This window comes from Athene cunicularia, assembly GCF_003259725.1.
Source record: "Athene cunicularia isolate RWA chromosome 3 unlocalized genomic scaffold, athCun1 chr3_part1, whole genome shotgun sequence".
Lineage (NCBI taxonomy): Eukaryota > Metazoa > Chordata > Aves > Strigiformes > Strigidae > Athene > Athene cunicularia.
In genome coordinates this window covers 113,201,357-113,217,362 of record NW_020799097.1, presented here as the reverse complement: position 1 = coordinate 113,217,362, position 16,006 = coordinate 113,201,357, and the positions used below count along the sequence as shown (strand labels likewise).

The 16,006-nt window shown below is 43.4% G+C and overlaps 1 protein-coding gene across 2 annotated transcripts; it reads left to right on the top strand.

Annotated features, from left to right (window-relative positions):
- Positions 1 to 27: 27 nt before the first annotated feature.
- Positions 28 to 15,717, top strand: ENTPD6 (ectonucleoside triphosphate diphosphohydrolase 6 (putative)). Of its 2 annotated transcripts, none has more exons than XM_026845585.1 (14): positions 28 to 1,052; positions 1,808 to 2,142; positions 3,488 to 3,564; positions 4,360 to 4,503; positions 5,650 to 5,725; positions 7,231 to 7,266; positions 8,453 to 8,541; positions 9,884 to 9,963; positions 10,892 to 10,956; positions 11,301 to 11,402; positions 11,880 to 12,020; positions 12,866 to 12,922; positions 13,926 to 14,038; positions 14,289 to 15,717. In XM_026845585.1, exons 2-14 carry the CDS (start codon positions 1,884 to 1,886, stop codon positions 14,376 to 14,378), a joined length of 1,329 nt encoding a protein of 442 aa, XP_026701386.1. In that variant the 5' UTR covers positions 28 to 1,052; positions 1,808 to 1,883; the 3' UTR covers positions 14,379 to 15,717. The 2 variants fall into 2 exon arrangements, with proteins under 2 accessions (XP_026701386.1, XP_026701385.1); XM_026845584.1 differs by having other exon boundaries at positions 28 to 1,125.
- The last annotated feature ends 289 nt before the right edge of the window (positions 15,718 to 16,006 follow it).

The window sequence follows — 16,006 nt, the reverse complement described above, 5'->3', positions numbered from 1 at the left end:
CGGCTCCCGCGGTGCCGCCGCCCGCTCTCAGCCGCGCAGGGCGAGAGCTTTTCCTTTGCGACAAATCTCATCGTCCCCTGGCAGAGGCAGGGGAGAGTCCCGGTTCTCTTAAGGAAAACCGGGGTGGGGGGCTTATGCTGGTAGGCTGCTCCCCCATCCCCCTCACCCTTCCAGCCTCCCCTTTCCCGCGGTCGAGACTTCTGTCTCCTCAGAGGATCACCCGGGTCCTGCTGCTGTCGGAATCCCACGGCACGTTTTTAGCTCTCGCGTAGCTGCAGTTGAGGCCTTTCTGCCACCAGGAAGGTTGGAGTAACCACCCCGTACATGTGTAGTCATTGCCACCTACATCCCTGGCTGATAGAAGGCAGAAGGATTTTTCCATTGCTTTTTATTTGTTTAGGGTGGGGTTTTTTGGGTTTGGGTTTGGGTTTTTTTTTTTGCAATGCCATCTCTGATTTCTGTTTTGTGACAGTGTAAGTACCTTTTCCCCTATTGCTGATCTATTCGTCATGTTTATTTGTGCTTGGGGTTTTACTTTCCTCCATTTTTATAAAAGTGTGTCTTGCCCATTTTTGGGAATACACCATAATCACCTTGAATTTAAATTCATCCCCCTCATGCCTTCCATACACCTCCTGAATTTGTATCATCAAGAGATTATATATGTGTCAAAACCATGTTAAATCAGCTTCATCAATTGGTTTGTGTTCATGATGGTATCAAAAAAGGAAAGATACAGTGTATTTTCCTCCCCCTAAATCACTGCTGCCTGTTTTTTAATCATCTGGGTGATATGTGAGTGCTTATAGATTTCTTCTGCTGTGCTTTGCTGTGGTGTCTTTCCTGGTATGGGAGCTGTGAGGGCCACTCTTAATTCCCTGTATCTTCCATCTTGCCTGATTTTAAATTGTCCTTGTCCCATCTTCTGGGACCTCCTTCACCATCCAGGAACTAACAAAGATTGCAAATAATTCAGCTTGCCCAGAGAGGCTGTGGGATCTCCATCCTTGGAGGGTTTCAAGATGCATTTGGATATAGGCCTGAGCAATATGGTGGGTCCCCATAGTTGCCTGGGCTTTGAGCAGGAGGTTGGATGAGACTTCTTGAGGTCCCTTCCCAACTCAGGTACTGTATTTAGCTTCTCTGAACTCTCCTTACTCTGTTCCTTCTTAGGCCTCAGTAGCAATGGGGAAAAGATTTATGGAGCTTCATGTCTTAAAATTAGCTGTAGATCTCAATGACATGCTGAAAGAGGATCGATATGTTCCATCTGAGAAGGTAGTGTGCGGTCTTATAGGCATGCAGCAGCCGTGGAAGTATTTGATGGTTAGGACAAGCAACTTGGGAGAGAGGGATTTTGCTGCTAGGTCCAGTTTTACAAGGGATTCACAGGCAAATCCTAGATTTTTGAGTGCAGGAGTCTACATTGTTCTACTGGAATAAGTAAGCATTTGACTGCAAGTTTTCCTTGAGATAGATTTGAGCACTGATGACAGTAGCTGATATCTCGGTCTTACTCCAGGTCCAGAAGGAGCTGCAAGCATAAATCCTTTTACTTGCCAACAGTAGTCTGTCACTCCCCATAAAGTCTTTTACCAGGCTGTTTGTTGCAGTGACTTACTGCTTACTTTGACTATCATGCCCAACTTTCTTATCACAGATCTAAACCAACTAACAGTTAATTATTTAACTAATGCTCAAGTCAAGTTTACTGCTGTAAGTCCCCTATCAAATAACCATCATACTCTTAGATCCTTTCAGCAGGTTTAGAAAATAAAACGTTTCTTTTCTTTTCTGTTGGGTATAGGAGTGATGTGAGAACCACCTGTTCTGTGTGAAGAACGAGATAAAACATTTGATGAAAGAAACAAAACATCTGATAAATGGAAGCCATGAAGATATCAAAGCGGTTCTTCGCTTTTGGGATTTTGGCATGCATAGCTATTTATGTTGCATACATAAAATGGCACTTGGATTCCAAACCAGTCATGGGAGAAACAGAAGGAGTTGCTGAAAGCAGGGGAGACAAACTGAACCATCAGGCACTGACCACAGATCAGTCGGTCTTTTATGGAATTATGTTTGATGCAGGAAGCACTGGAACTCGCATTCATATTTTTAAATTTACGCAGCGGCCAAAAGGTATGGCCTGCTCATTGCACAATAGATTAATTCTTCCATAATGTATGGAGCAGATTATTGATGATTCTTTTCTAGGGACTACTTGAACAAAAATGCTTCATCTCTTTCTAGAGAGTCATCAGGAAGCATATTATGATTCAAGCATGTGAGTTTGGATGAAATTATGAAAACATTCAACAAGGACAAAATGCTGTAATGTCAGAATGTGAACTAAACAGCAGCTGTACCTTTAGAACCGTGCCTTGAAGAAGAGTAGTTTTTCATCACACTGCTTGGTGGAAGAGGGGATTATAAATTCAGACTGCCTTCTTCCCCTAAATTTTCACCACGAGGTTGTTGGCTGTCTCCAGTTCCTGGCAGTGAGCTGCTTCTCTCTGCATTGTCTGGTTTAGTGCATCCAATGCTTCAGTGTTGGATTTAAATTGCAAAACTTCATTGTTTGGTTAAAATTGCTTTTTATTGCATCTGGACAGAAAGTCTTGCTAAGAAGTGAGACAGAAGTGCACAAAAAAGCTCCAGTTTTCCTCTGTAGTCATAAGCTTCATTTGTTTAGGTGTTGTCAGCTCCTATTTGTGAAATTTAAAGTTGAAAGAACCCATGTGGATGCTCTTAGTAGGTGATCTGAGGATGCTTTTAAGGATTAGCAGTGTGTTGTACGGTGGGATTGGCCTGTGGATTTGCAGAATGGGCTCGTGTAAGGTTTAGCCACCAAAGGTGTTAAACAACAGTCCATGCATTTCCTTCTTCAGTGTATTCCTGAATCTTTGCTTTTTCCCCACCTGCTTCTCTTTAAACACAATTTCAGAATATGTTGCAGGAAACCTGATGGAGTGTTTGTAGTTGGGCACAGGAGGAGGATGTTGTCTTGCCTGCAGGTTCATATAATTGTCTGTGCTGCAGGTTTCCAAAATACTTGTGTCTGGCTCCCTCTGCCGCCACTGAAGATGGTGATCAGGCTTCCACTAAGTTTTGCTGAAGTCAAGTTTAGCCAGAAAAGACCACGCTCAACCTGGGGTCTTTGTTACCAGGTGCAGTTTGGAAAGCTGCACGTGGCAGGTGTAAGGGCTCAGAGACAACTTGCACCCAGCTGGTGATTGCCTGATGTCCATGAAAAATACATGCATAGTGCACACCAGCATCTGAAAAACAGTCACGACTTAAAAATGGTTTTCTCGGGAGTTAGTTCCATAGCAAGGAAAGGTCAGGTGGCTGTTGATAGCTCATTAGACAGAGGCTTCAGCTGACTTCCATTGGCACATAATGATGTAAATTGTAAAATGGTTTTCTTTTGTGTATGCAAAATTATTTGTACCGTTACTTATTTTGGAATACTGCTTTTGAACAGAGACTCCCAAATTAACCCATGAGACGTTTAAAGCACTGAAGCCAGGTTTATCTGCATATGCCGATGATGTTGAAAAGGTAATTTTGTTTCTGTTACTGTAAAAGTACGTGCCCCAGAATCTGCTGGTTTTGATATGCCCTGCAAATCACATCTTGCTGTGTTGTAGTATGCTGAACTTTATCAGGTCAGAGAAGTGTCTTCAAATGATACCAGACCACAGTAAAAGTTGGTCAACATGCAGAAGAGCAAGGAACAGAACACATCCAGTTCCACTCGGTGCTGTAGTTAATTAAGCACAGTGGATGCTTTTCCTATCTCTGCCTTAAGAATTTCTATGTGCTTAAGAAAATTACAAAAGAGCTGTGTTGGATTGGAGCAGAGCCTTCTTCAAAAGTGACCAGAATTGGATTCTCAGGAAAACAGTCAAACAGGCCAAGTACTAAGTGACTTTTCACCTGTCTCCCTTACCTTCTGGCCTGCAGGGATTTAGGGACTTTCTGAGCCAGATTTACACCCAGCTCATAATGTTTTACTGGCTCCAAAGACCCTTTTTTCCCAACGATCTGTCATAATGCCTTTTGAACCTTTTGTAGCCAGAACATTTAGTGGCAGAGTTCTATGTCACTGTTTGAAAAAGTGACTCTTCCCGTTTGGTTTTCACTTGTTGCTGGATAGCCCCTGTTATATCCATCGGGCCTCATGCTGTAGGAGATAGTGAGTCCTCTTCACCTTCTCCTGACACCTTGAGATGTTTGCTTGTCTCTGTTCCACATTTACAGTGAATTATACCTCTGACCACACTTTTGCCCTTCCAAGAAAGGCAAATAGTTTCAAAGATGCATTTTTTTTTTTTGTTCTTTATCTGCTCACAGAGCAGCCAGGGAATAAAAGAGCTCCTGGAGGTGGCGAAGAAGGAAGTTCCTGTGGAGCTGTGGAAGTTTACTCCTCTGGTCCTGAAAGCCACAGCTGGCCTACGGTTGCTGCCAGGAGAGAAAGCTCAGAAACTGCTGGATAAGGTACTATTTCTTGGTTTTCAGTTTGCTTTCCAGAAATTTTATAGCAAAAGTTATCCCTTCTGTGTAAGGTGCACACTTCTTTTCATGTACATGAGCCATTCCTATCATTTAACCATGAAAACAGTGCGGAGCCACCTGATCTCAAATGGGGTTGGGGAAGAAATTGTGTGAGTACAAGCACAGAGGAATGATGACAGCTCCAAATAAGCTTGGAGATGACACTTAACATAATAGGCATAACGAGATACTCCTAACAGTCACCACAGGCTTGTTCTTACTGGGTATGTTTGTTGATGCTTTTGACCAGGATGCTGCTATTTTGAGAAAAGCTCTCTGCTATTTGATTGGTCTTGTTATCAGCCCCCTGCTGCAAGGTTGCTCCTTTATATTGATTTGAAATAATGTAAATTGTATTTATATGCATGAAAAATATGTTTAATAATTTAAAATATTATAAAAATAAAATATTATGTACTAGACTTAGAGCCTCAGGAAAAGTTTATTATGTGTGCAGTAAGTGTGCTCTTTTTCTAAGCACTAAGGAAGAAATGTGTTGTGGTTGAAACCAATATCTATATTGTTCTTTGCTGCCTGCAAGCTGGCCTGTTCTTTTCCACACCGAATTTCAGCTGGAACTGCTGCAGTTGCTACTTTAGAGGACTCTGGAAACCTAGGGGTTTGCTACCTCATGTAGGATGTGGTGTAGAGGACTTTTAACAGTCAGCATGCTTCATTTTTAAAATGCCATTCCCTGGGGCATTTCTGAAAGCCAGGGTGCCCATCCCCTGCCTCTCCCATGCATATATAATAGCTTCTGTGTGGCCAATTGCAGCAAAGTAAAATGAGTTCCCTTCCCTACCCGTATCTATCCCTTGTTAATGGCATTTCTGAGCAGTCTTCATGCTTGAAAACCCACACATCCATCCCTGTCTCTGCACTAAACTGCAGAGCCAGCGTGTAAATCGCAGACCTTTTATAGCAGAGTGCAGACTGATGCTTGGTGAGCTCTTGAACTTCAAGCAGTGCTGAGCAGCAGTCAGGATCTGGCCCAAGAAGAAGAGCAATTGAGTAAAACTGGAGTTTTAAAACAACTGCTTTCCAGCTGAAAAAAGGTTTCTCTGAGTGTAACTTTTATTTGAACTACAGGTGAAGGAGATTTTTCAGGCCTCCCCCTTCTTCGTGAGGGATAACTGCGTGTCAATAATGAATGGAACTGATGAAGGTAGGCTAACTTGTAGACACCCTTTTTGCAATCCTGGATATTCCTTGCTGGCTGTACTGGGTTTGGTACAGTTTTTATGCTGCCTCAAGCAGTGCCTGCCAAATAGATCTTGTGCTACGTTTTCCAATTTGAAGTCCTGAACTCTGTTCTGATTTTCAAAACTCTTGAGTGCTGTGCAGTTCCTGTGGGATCACCAGGAAGCCACCGCGCAGTCAGCATTTGTGGAAAGATTTCTGAATATCTGCTTGTTGCGATGGTCTTCAGCAACTGGTTTTGCACACCCTGCTCATGACAATGCTCATCAGAGCTTTCTGGAAGTATTTTGTCATAATGTTAATTGTAACTGATCTAGTGAGCGTGATTGTGAGTTCAGTCTGAAAAAATGTTATGTAGAGAAGAAAATATGTGCTGAAGTGAGATGATACTCATCAAAAAATGCTGAGGACAAAACCCATAATCAGTCTTGATTTAAAATAATTTGAAGAAACATGTCTACATTCTAAGTAACTGAGTGTTGAAATGTGTTTTAGATATGCTTAGAAACCAAACTTTAAAATAGCTGGAGCTGTTTGGAGCCATTTTTGTGGGGTTTTTTTACTGCTTAATAGAAGAAAGACGTTGTAATTCTTTTTGTTTTGTTTTAAAATCATTAATAGCAGTGACAGCCTTGGTTCAGCCAAGGGTTGAACTGGACCGTGTTCCCTAGCATGCCTTGAGTTTTAACCACATGGATAAATACTTGAATTTGTTAACATTAGGCCCACTAATTAATCTAATTTATGGAGAAAAAGTTTATAAGATAAGAAGACGACAGAAACAGTGTGGCTCACAAAACTGCTTGAGGAAAACAGGAAAAATAAGAACGCTGAAAAGATAAAAATTCTTAGTATTCAAAAGGAAAGTCAAGTGCCTGACATCAAACAAAAGCCTGCCAGTGGATGTTTTCTTGGAAAATGAACATTGTGAGTGTCAGTCATTTCCTTGCCTTTTAGCTAAGGACCGAAGCCTTAGTGACTTCTCACCTAAGTTTTTGACCTGTGAATTACAGAGTTGTCCAGACACTTCATACATGGGGCTTCTCTTCCAAATGCCACATAAGCTCTGGTATTGAAGGTCAGTGTGGAAACACTGGATTTGAGGCAAGGTGGGTCAGGGGAGCTCAGCAGAGCTAGTCCTGTTCACCCTCTTTGAAGATCCTTCTTGCTTAGCTCTCAGCCAGACATTCTTTGGAGACCTTGTTTAGAAGTCCTCCATTTATGAAAGGGGTCTCCCCTTGTGGCAGATGGTCTCTGGTGTCTCTGTCTATTGTTGGATGACAAGCTGTGGTTTGCTCATTGTTTTGTTTAGATGGTGCAGTTAAACTGTGAGAAAACTTCAAAATGCCTTCAGCTAAACAGATCCTGAAGTAGGAAGACATTGTAATACAGCTCACCTTATTTGTTACTGTTAGGTAAAATGAAATGGTATGATATAACAGTGCATTTTCTGAATCTTTCCCTTATTAGGTATTTCAGCCTGGATCACAATAAATTTTTTAACAGGTATGTGTACATGAGCATGTGCATAAAGATATGACTGATGCTGCGAAGTTCATGCTGGTTTCTGCCCCTGCATGGGAATTGCTCATTCACTGGGGTGGAGTGGGAGAAAGAAAGATCTGGGAATAAGTCAGCAGTTGTCGGCCACTATGTAAGTCATTAGAATTTTGGCCATTTACTTGACAGAGTGAGGAATTTAATCCCTTTTCCTAGATGTTTAATGTAGCCTTTCCTTCAATTACCTGTAGGGTACTAGAGCATTTTATTCCTTTTTAGAGTCTGCCGCTAGCGCTAGTGGCTAAATTTTTAATGTGGATATTCTAGATGTGCTTGGCAGCTGCACAGAGTGAAAGAAAGTGCTATGCTACTTCCTTACAGATTTATAATGTAGAAATACTGCAGGTGTTCACACTGCTCGGTTAGAAAATGGTAGCTGAAGAACAAAGAGAAAAAAAAAAACTAAGCTGAAGCCCTCTCCGACAGTAAGTAAAGCGATCTGCTGTCTGACCACTCTGTCCAGCACACATAGTGTGTGGAGCAATACATCAAGTGCTCTGAAACTTTTTATGCTCACAGGAAATATCAGGAAGGTCAGAGATATTCAAACATCAGCTGTCATGAGGAATACCAAGGTACTTGGCACAAACTAGTTTTCTCAGGAAGGTGTATTTGAAGGATCTAACTGAGACGAACTGGATTTAAATAACAAGAGAGGTCTGGACTGGCAGCAGGAAGAATTCCAAGAGAGCAGAGTCTCTTAGGACATCTCTTTTCAGTCTGTCATCCCCTTGGCTATAAGAATCTGCAAAATACCACTAACAGATCAGGGAGAGGTGGCCAAGAAAACCACATTCTTCTGTGTTACAAAGTGGTTACTAGAGTAGAATTTGCAAAGGGGTCCTTGCATCCACTGAAAAATGTTTAGGAATCCAGTAACTGAAGTTGCTGTAAGTAGGGCATGAACAACGACCAGAGAAATAACAGAAACTCTGTCACTTGAAGGTTTTCAGATCACTCTGACAAAGCCAAAATAAGTGTCCTGTAGATGATGGTATAATTTAGTGCTGTCTGGAAGCTGACAAATGGAGTTAGTTTGTCCTCTTTCTTTACCACTGTATTTCTGGTTTTGTTCCTAGCCAGTTTCTAACAGTGCTCACCGTGGCTTTCTCTGCTCTGTCACACATTTCAGGTAGCCTAGATGATCCACAGAAAAGAAGTGTAGGGATGCTGGATTTGGGTGGTGGATCAACACAGATCACCTTCCTTCCACGCACTGAGGTAATGTGAACATGCAGACTGTTGGGAAATGCTGGTGCAGAAATGGGTAACTGCTCGGATTTGTTTCCCTTGGAAACAGACCAAGAGTTTGTCAGTGACATGAAGCCATGCTTCTGGCAGAAAAAAACCAGGTCACTTGGTCACATCTGCTTTGTTACAGTCAGTCACAGAAGCATTCACAACTCTTTGTCATTCCACTTACTCCAGGTCCATGGGTTGATGGTACATGTGGTGAATCTTCCAGGGCTGCTTTATTTTGGGGAAAATGCAGCGTTTGCCTGAACGTCTTCATCGTTGACTCTTAGTTTGTGCTGCTTGTAATGAAGAACTCAAAGGCAATGCTGTTAATGAATTCAAGTCCAAGATTTGGCCTATACTGCGTTTTAGGAACTCAGAGAAATGCCTTCTTAATCCTTGTTTTCCTGGGTTCACTCAGTTGCAAATGAATACTTTCTAAGGAGCAACTGTTATTATGAAGTAAAAAATACGTGCTGATGTTTGTCATTTCAGCTTCCTGCTGTGTCATTTTTATAGGTTTTCTGTGAGCTGGAAGTCCTGTGGATGTGGAGTCGTAAGGCTCTAGCCTGAGCAGAGATACTATTCATAGTAAAGCTGCACAAAAGTGGGGGGTTGGGATGCTGTATCTAGTGTCTCAGCCCGGGATAATCAAGACATTGTGCTTTTACAGCAGAATGACAGGGGATGTGAAAAGTCCAGGATGTTCAAGTTCTGGATTTAGAGGTGGTGTTAAGATATGAGCAGCATGAATAGCATTGTGGCCTGAGCTTTGCTCCCCACAGGTGTGCTAGGCGTGCTGGTGCACTTGTGGAAGAGGCTGCAAAATGCTTTAGATAATTATCATTTCATTTCTCTAGACCTCAGGCTGGTCCTCGCTCTGTTCCTTGGCAGGCAGTGATGTGCTTTTCGTCTGGCTTGTGGAAGTTCACAGCTGAATTCACTCGAGTAGGAAGTTAATGTGTGCCTGGCTTTCATACTATTTTGCGCATGGTTTTCCCTAGTAGGGAAGAGGCAGTTGGTGTAGCCTCTTGACAAAAGCAGTTAAGAATTGGAATAAGGGTTCATTTTTTATTAAAATAATTCTTTCATACACCAATTTGGTGTGGATACAAATAGAAATGTAACCAGTTAAGACTCTGTCATGTGAAGACACTATTTTAGGTACAGGTTTTGTGGTTGTCTTCTCTATCAGTGGTCAAATCGAAATGCTTGCAAATTCGTCATTTCTCTCTGACCCATGCTAGGATTGTTTCATGTTTTTCCTAATGTTGATGTTTGCTGCTGCTGGCAGAAACCTTGCAGTGACATCTTTTTCTCCCTCTAGGCGACTCTGCAGACATCACCAGCTGGCCATACAACCTCATTTCAGATGTTTAACAACACCTACAAGTTGTATTCGTACAGGTTAGTTGTGGGAGAGAGAGCACACTGTACAGATAGAAGCTTTCTCTGGAGCTGGTGAGATCTAGATGTTTTGCTGAAGTGAGGTCCTTGGAGATGAGTGTTGGGAAGAAGGAGAGAAACCTGAGCCACATCATTTTGGTGGATTAACCTTGGCTGACTGCCAGGCACTCACCAAGCCACCCTATCACTCCCCTTCCATCAACAGGACAGGGGGGAGAAAATACAACGAAAAACTTACGGGTCAAGATAAGGACAGGGAGGTCACTTACTGGTTACCGTCATGGGCAAAACAGACTCGCCTTAGAGAAGTTAATTTAATTTATTTCCAGTTAAACAGTAGGACAATAAGAAATAAGAACAAAATCAAAACCACTTTCCTTCCACCTCTCCCTCCTTCCTAGGCTGAGCTGCACTCCCAACTCTTCTACCTCCTTACCACCAAGCAGCGCAGGAGGATGGAGGATGGGGGTTGCAGTCAGTTCATAGCACTATGTCTCTGCCATTCCTTTCCCCTCACTGTCTTCCCCTGCTCCCAGTGTTTTGAGCAGAGGAAAACAGCTTCTTCCCATCTATGTTTGCTGTGGGATGCGTTTGAGCTCAAAAAGAGTCAGTTCTCTATGCTAGAGGCTGTGCTGCCTTTGAGGAGGGTGGGAGAAATGTTAGGGGAATGCTTTCAGCATTCCCAGTTATTCAAGAGCCAGATTACTGTTGACAGGTATCACCTGTGCTTTTCCAAAGAGGGATTATCCTTCTGGGTGAGGGTAGTATGAGAGTGGGTTGTCACGCTGTTCCCCTCATGGGCATTAGCTGCTAACTCGAGCTGTTTTGCTGGGACCATGTAGAGGAGACCGGCATGTCCCAGTCAGGTTGTTACGGAGTATCAGAGGAAGGATGTTTGTTGTTCACAGAGGCTTTCATCCCTTTGCAGTTACCTGGGACTCGGGCTGATGTCAGCAAGGCTTGCCATTTTAGGAGGAGTTGAGGGAAAACCTTGTAAGTTATGGGCATGCTTCAAGTCTTGGCTCTCAGCATTGGGTACGTAGCCCTTTTGTGGGGGGAGGAGTTGTCTGTCCCCTTCCCTCTGGGCTCAAGGTTCCTGAGTGGTATGTGGACTCCTGTCACCATGGCTGGGTGCATTGGAGACAAGTGACACTGCTAGATCCCAGGAGACCTGGATTCTTGCCAGCCCTGATGGGACATGGGATGTGTGAGCTGTGACTGGGACTTGGAGGTGCCTTGTTGAGGCTGTGGGGCAGTATGGAGCAGGCCTGTGGGTGAGTGATCTGAAATTAAGTCCTTAGGTTTTCCCCTAATGTGGCTTTGTTTTACTTCTGCAGTAGGAGAAGGAGAGGAATTGATCAGCCCTTGTTTACCACCTGGCTTCAAATCTGAATGGCAACATGCTGAGATAGTGTACAAAATTAAAGGACAGAAGGCAGGTATAGTGATTTACCACTCTTCCTATCTAGACCGGAATGCTATTAGCACAGTAAGTGATGCGCTCTCAGCCTCTTGCAGAGACACTAGATTCTCTGTGTACTGTTCTGTTTCGCTCCTCTTGACTTGCTGTTGAAGAGATTCTGCAGCTTTTTCCTCTTGTGCCAGTGTGTCTGTCCAGTCAGTAAAACTGCTAGTAGTAATGCAGCTGGAGTTGAGCAATCCCTGAACAGGTCTTTCAGAATCCATCCTTCTGCTTCAAATGATGTTGTCCGTCTCTGGTCTATCGCATGACTCAGTCCCAACCTGAGCATGATAAGTGTTGCCACTGGAAAAAGATGCAGGTTTCAATTCTCCATGAAGAGCTTACAAAGTGCTATTGTGCAAAAGGGAGCCTGTTTCCTGGCAGATCCTAAATAAATTGTATGTACATTTAACTCTCTGCCTGTAATATGCTGGGTTTCTCTGCCTTCTTTTAGGTGAGCCTCTCTATGAGTCTTGTTCTAACAAAGTTACAAAGATGCTCTATAAAAAAGTGCATAAAGCTGAGGAAGTGAAGGACTTGGATTTTTATACTTTCTCCTACTACTATGACCGTGCAGCAGAGATTGGTCTCATAGGTATGTTTGCTCTGGTTTTCACTTAATTTCAAATGATGAGTTGTGGAGAAATGGTAACACATGACGATGCTTTGCTAAGCTGTCATGGAACTCAGTCTTTTGTTACACTGCTGTGCAGCATTGGTCTTGACTGGATATTGAATGCTATTTAATTTCTATAGAGAAGGGACTGGGGCTGTGAAACAAGACCTGCAACTTCTAGTAATGGTTTTTAAACAAACTGCATTTCAGAAAATGTTGTTATCTGATTAACTCTACAATGCAAAATAGAAAAAAGCCCTCATGATAGATGGATTTCTTGGGCAGTAAAGCAGTACAGTGATCTTGGGCTGTGTGTGACCTTTTTAGATGGAATGAAGATTTTCAGATAATTCCGCATGCATTCAGAATGTATTCCATCTCTTTTTCCCGTGATATGCTGGTGTACAGAAGGCTGTCGTGTTCAGTGGTAGAAAACAGGTGATGAGATCTCAAGCTAGTTTGGACAGCCATACCCCCCTCCTCAGTCACTTTGTTTTACAAATAATTTCAGATTTAGCGTATCACAGAACACCACTGCCCTGTCAGATCTGGTCAAAGGTGTTAACTGGGTTCAGGCAGCACAGACATAGGAACAAAGTGAGAGTTTCTTTAGGAAATGAAACTAAAAGTTTGTCATAAAACAAGGGTTTTCAATCTATATTGTGAATGTTTTAAAGGTTCTTTTACAGTACCTTTAAAGTGAGTGTGAATTTTGTCATTGATTTCAGTGACTCAGGGTTTGATTTCTAAACAGTTTTTATGACTTGAATCTACAATTGCCTTTATACAAACCCCATGAAAGACCACGTTTATTTTTCTTTTAGATAAAGAAAAAGGAGGAAGCTTAACTGTCGGTGACTTTGAAATTGCAGCTAAATATGGTGAGTAAAATAGAATCAAACACACACTAGTAATTTTGTAAAGTCACACCCCAGTGGCAAATGGTGACATGCTAAGAAGCCTGATTTTTTTTGTTTTTATAAATATTGCACACCTCTCTCCATAGCATCTCACCAACATTTCTGCTTATTTCTGAAAATCTCAGCTATTTTTGTATTAATTCTTGCTTTTGCAGGCCACATGAGATACATCTTATAATACTTGTGTTTCAAAACTCTCTCAAGAATTACTAATGAACTTGCCAGTTAACAGTTGTTCTGAAATCATGCTTTCAAAATAGATGTGGGGGTTCTCATCCTATTAGCATAACCTGTTCTAATCTGGTTTAATTCCTCTTTTTGTCTCAAGATTTGTTCATATGCTTGATTATTAATCAGAAATGGGGGAAAACCAGTTCATAGCTTTTCACTTCATCAGCTGCAGAGAGAACTGCCTACACAGATTTACAAATGTAAACATTCCTTTCTTAATATCGCAAACTCAGGTTTTGATCAAACTTGACGTGGGGCTTTTCAGTAAACTTTACGAATGAATGAACAATTGTTGCAGTTCTGATTTCTGGACTGCCATTTGTGTAATTCATCCTAAGAAAGGAAGTGGAGTTTATTTTGATTTTTTCTTTTTTCTTTGGTTTTGTCAACATCTGTTGAGTGCTTATACTCGAGAAACATAACACACCTGAGTTCACTCCGATTTTTAAAGGCTTGAAGTAGATGGAAGAAAAGTTGGAGTTCCTTTTCATCCTTTTCCGGAGAGGTACAAGAAACTCAGCTGCCTTAGGGAAGAGACAGAATGCTTTGATCTTCCTTCCAGTGTGCCAAAGCTTTTGTGCTTCTGCTAATTGCGTGCATGTCATTGCAGCCCCACTGTAACAGGTTCCATCACTGCACAGCTCAACTGATTCATGTGAGGTTTTTCAAAGCTGGGCTGATGCAAGGCCTGGGCCCACAGTGTGCATTCAAACACTGTTTTCTTTCTCCTTAGTATGCAAGACCATGGAAATCAGCCTTGGAAGCAGCCCTTTTCTCTGCATGGACCTCACATACATCACCTTCCTCCTGCAAGAGCTGGGCTTCCCAAAGAACCAAGTCTTTAAGGTGATGCACAAAATGGATTGCTGGGGAGAGTAGGCAGGAGGATGCTGAGGCAGTAGTCATCTCACCAGTAACTCGATGCTTGCTTTGGATTTTGCTACAACACATGTTCTGTGATTGGGGGTGGAGGAACATTCCCCGTGATGGTGATAACTAGTTGTGATAACCTTCAGTACTGTATTCACCTTGCATGCTGCTTCTTCTCCCAAAGAACCATATTTTAACTTTTCTGTTTGGATTTTTTTTCTTCCAGCTTGCCCGGAAAATTGACAATGTTGAAACGAGCTGGGCATTGGGAGCCACTTTCCATTACATCGACTCACTTAATAGACTGCAGTACTAAAGCTCCTTGGAGGTGACTTTTGGGAATCTCAGTTTTTGGAAGCCCAACATGGGAGAATCTGTTAAGGCCTGGTTTTGGCTTCTGGAGTCCTTTGGGAGATCATCATAAACTAGGCCCCTTTCCTCCCACCCCCTGCCAAGTCCCTTCCATCACTAGCTCTGTTTTTACATGAAGAGTGCAGTGTAAGAATAAGCCTTGATTTGACAGCATCTGCAGTCAACTTGATGTAAAACTTGATCATTGTTGAAGGAAATCCAGCACTCTGCAGGACGTCTATGATCTCTATGAGAAAAACACACCTTTTTGGAATATGCCTGTACTGTCTGCATTTACTGTGCTGAAGTTGCTGTAGGAAGTGGTCACTCCAGAAGGAACTCTTTACTGTCCTGATTTCAGGGTGTTTTTTCCTGTTTGTCAACAGTTTCCAGTGATGATTTTTATTTTACTACTTCTGTGTTTGAAGGTGAACTTTTGTGTGTGCATGCGAAGACAGTGCATTTACACAGATGTGCTGCTGACACGCAGCAGCTTTGAAATGTGGTGGGGAAGTCTCAACCCTGCTTTCCACTTGCTCAACTAGAAAAGCTCAGGAGCACTCTAGAAACTGGATGTGGACTTAGAGGCATGAACCAGAGCCTAAATGCCCTGTAGTGTTAAAGCCTACAGCCTGATGTTGGTTCCCTGGCTGTGGGAAGATGGATGGTAAAAGACGACATCAGGTTTGCTGGATCTAGATGAGCAAGGCCTGGGAGTTGGGTACAGGGTTAGTGATGGATTTGACAGTTCCAAAGTCGCTCAGGGTAAGATCAATGAGCAAGACGCAGCCACAGAAATAAACCCTGAGCACAGCTTCTTGGACCTCACAGACATTTGTGCCTCGTCAAGGTTGATGGAGGGCCCGGGAGGAATGCATTTATGTGGTGGTTTGGGTGCCGCTTCCTGCAGACGCATCTCACTTTGATACGTGTGGTTGCACCGAGCCGTGGCAGGGTAGCTGCAGCGCACCCTGTACGGTGTCCTGTACGCGGGCTGGAAGGGATCTTGGAGGCAGTGGGAGCTGGAGGTGACATGCTGCGGTATTTGTAATCTAACTGTGGAATTGTGTTGTATTTGTATGGATGTTTAGAGCAGACCCGAGTGATCTTTTGGGAGTGCGAAAGAGCCCAGCCTCCTGGAGAGCCAGCAGTGCAAGCCCCCACCCAGGGGCTCATGGCCACAGCCTCCTCCTTCCCTGGGGGCAGGAAGATGTGGTGTGGTGGCGTGTGGCACTGCCTGGCTGCTGGCCCTGCAGCTGAGTGTACAGGGGACACTTGAACCCCGCTGTACTGGCAATAAAACCCCAATTTAAAGTTAAAAGGCGGTGGTGTGCCTTTTAGTGCCAGAGCCTGCAGGGCACGTGGGTTGAGAAGTGTCATCACAACCCCTCCACCGTCCTCACGCCCCCCACGCCACCCCTGTCTCCACTTGCCACGCCGGACCCCCACACGGTCCTTGCGCCCTCAAGCCATTCCCGTCCCCTCTCGCCATTACGGCCCCGGATGGCATCCCTGCCCCCATAGCCCGTCCCCATCCACCGTGCCCGTCCCCACGCTGCATCCCGCTCCCCGTCAGCCCCTCGGGCCCGCGGG

What these genes read in the sequence shown, in the direction of transcription:
- ENTPD6 (XM_026845585.1), top strand. Translation starts at nt 1,884, where the DNA reads ATGGAAGCCATGAAGATATCAAAGCGGTTCTTCGCTTTTGGGATTTTG. An exon ending in ATTTACGCAGCGGCCAAAAG is followed by an intron (nt 2,143 to 3,487) that starts GTATGGCCTGCT and finishes GCTTTTGAACAG; the next exon opens with AGACTCCCAAATTAACCCAT. An exon ending in CCTTCCTTCCACGCACTGAG is followed by an intron (nt 8,542 to 9,883) that starts GTAATGTGAACA and finishes TTCTCCCTCTAG; the next exon opens with GCGACTCTGCAGACATCACC.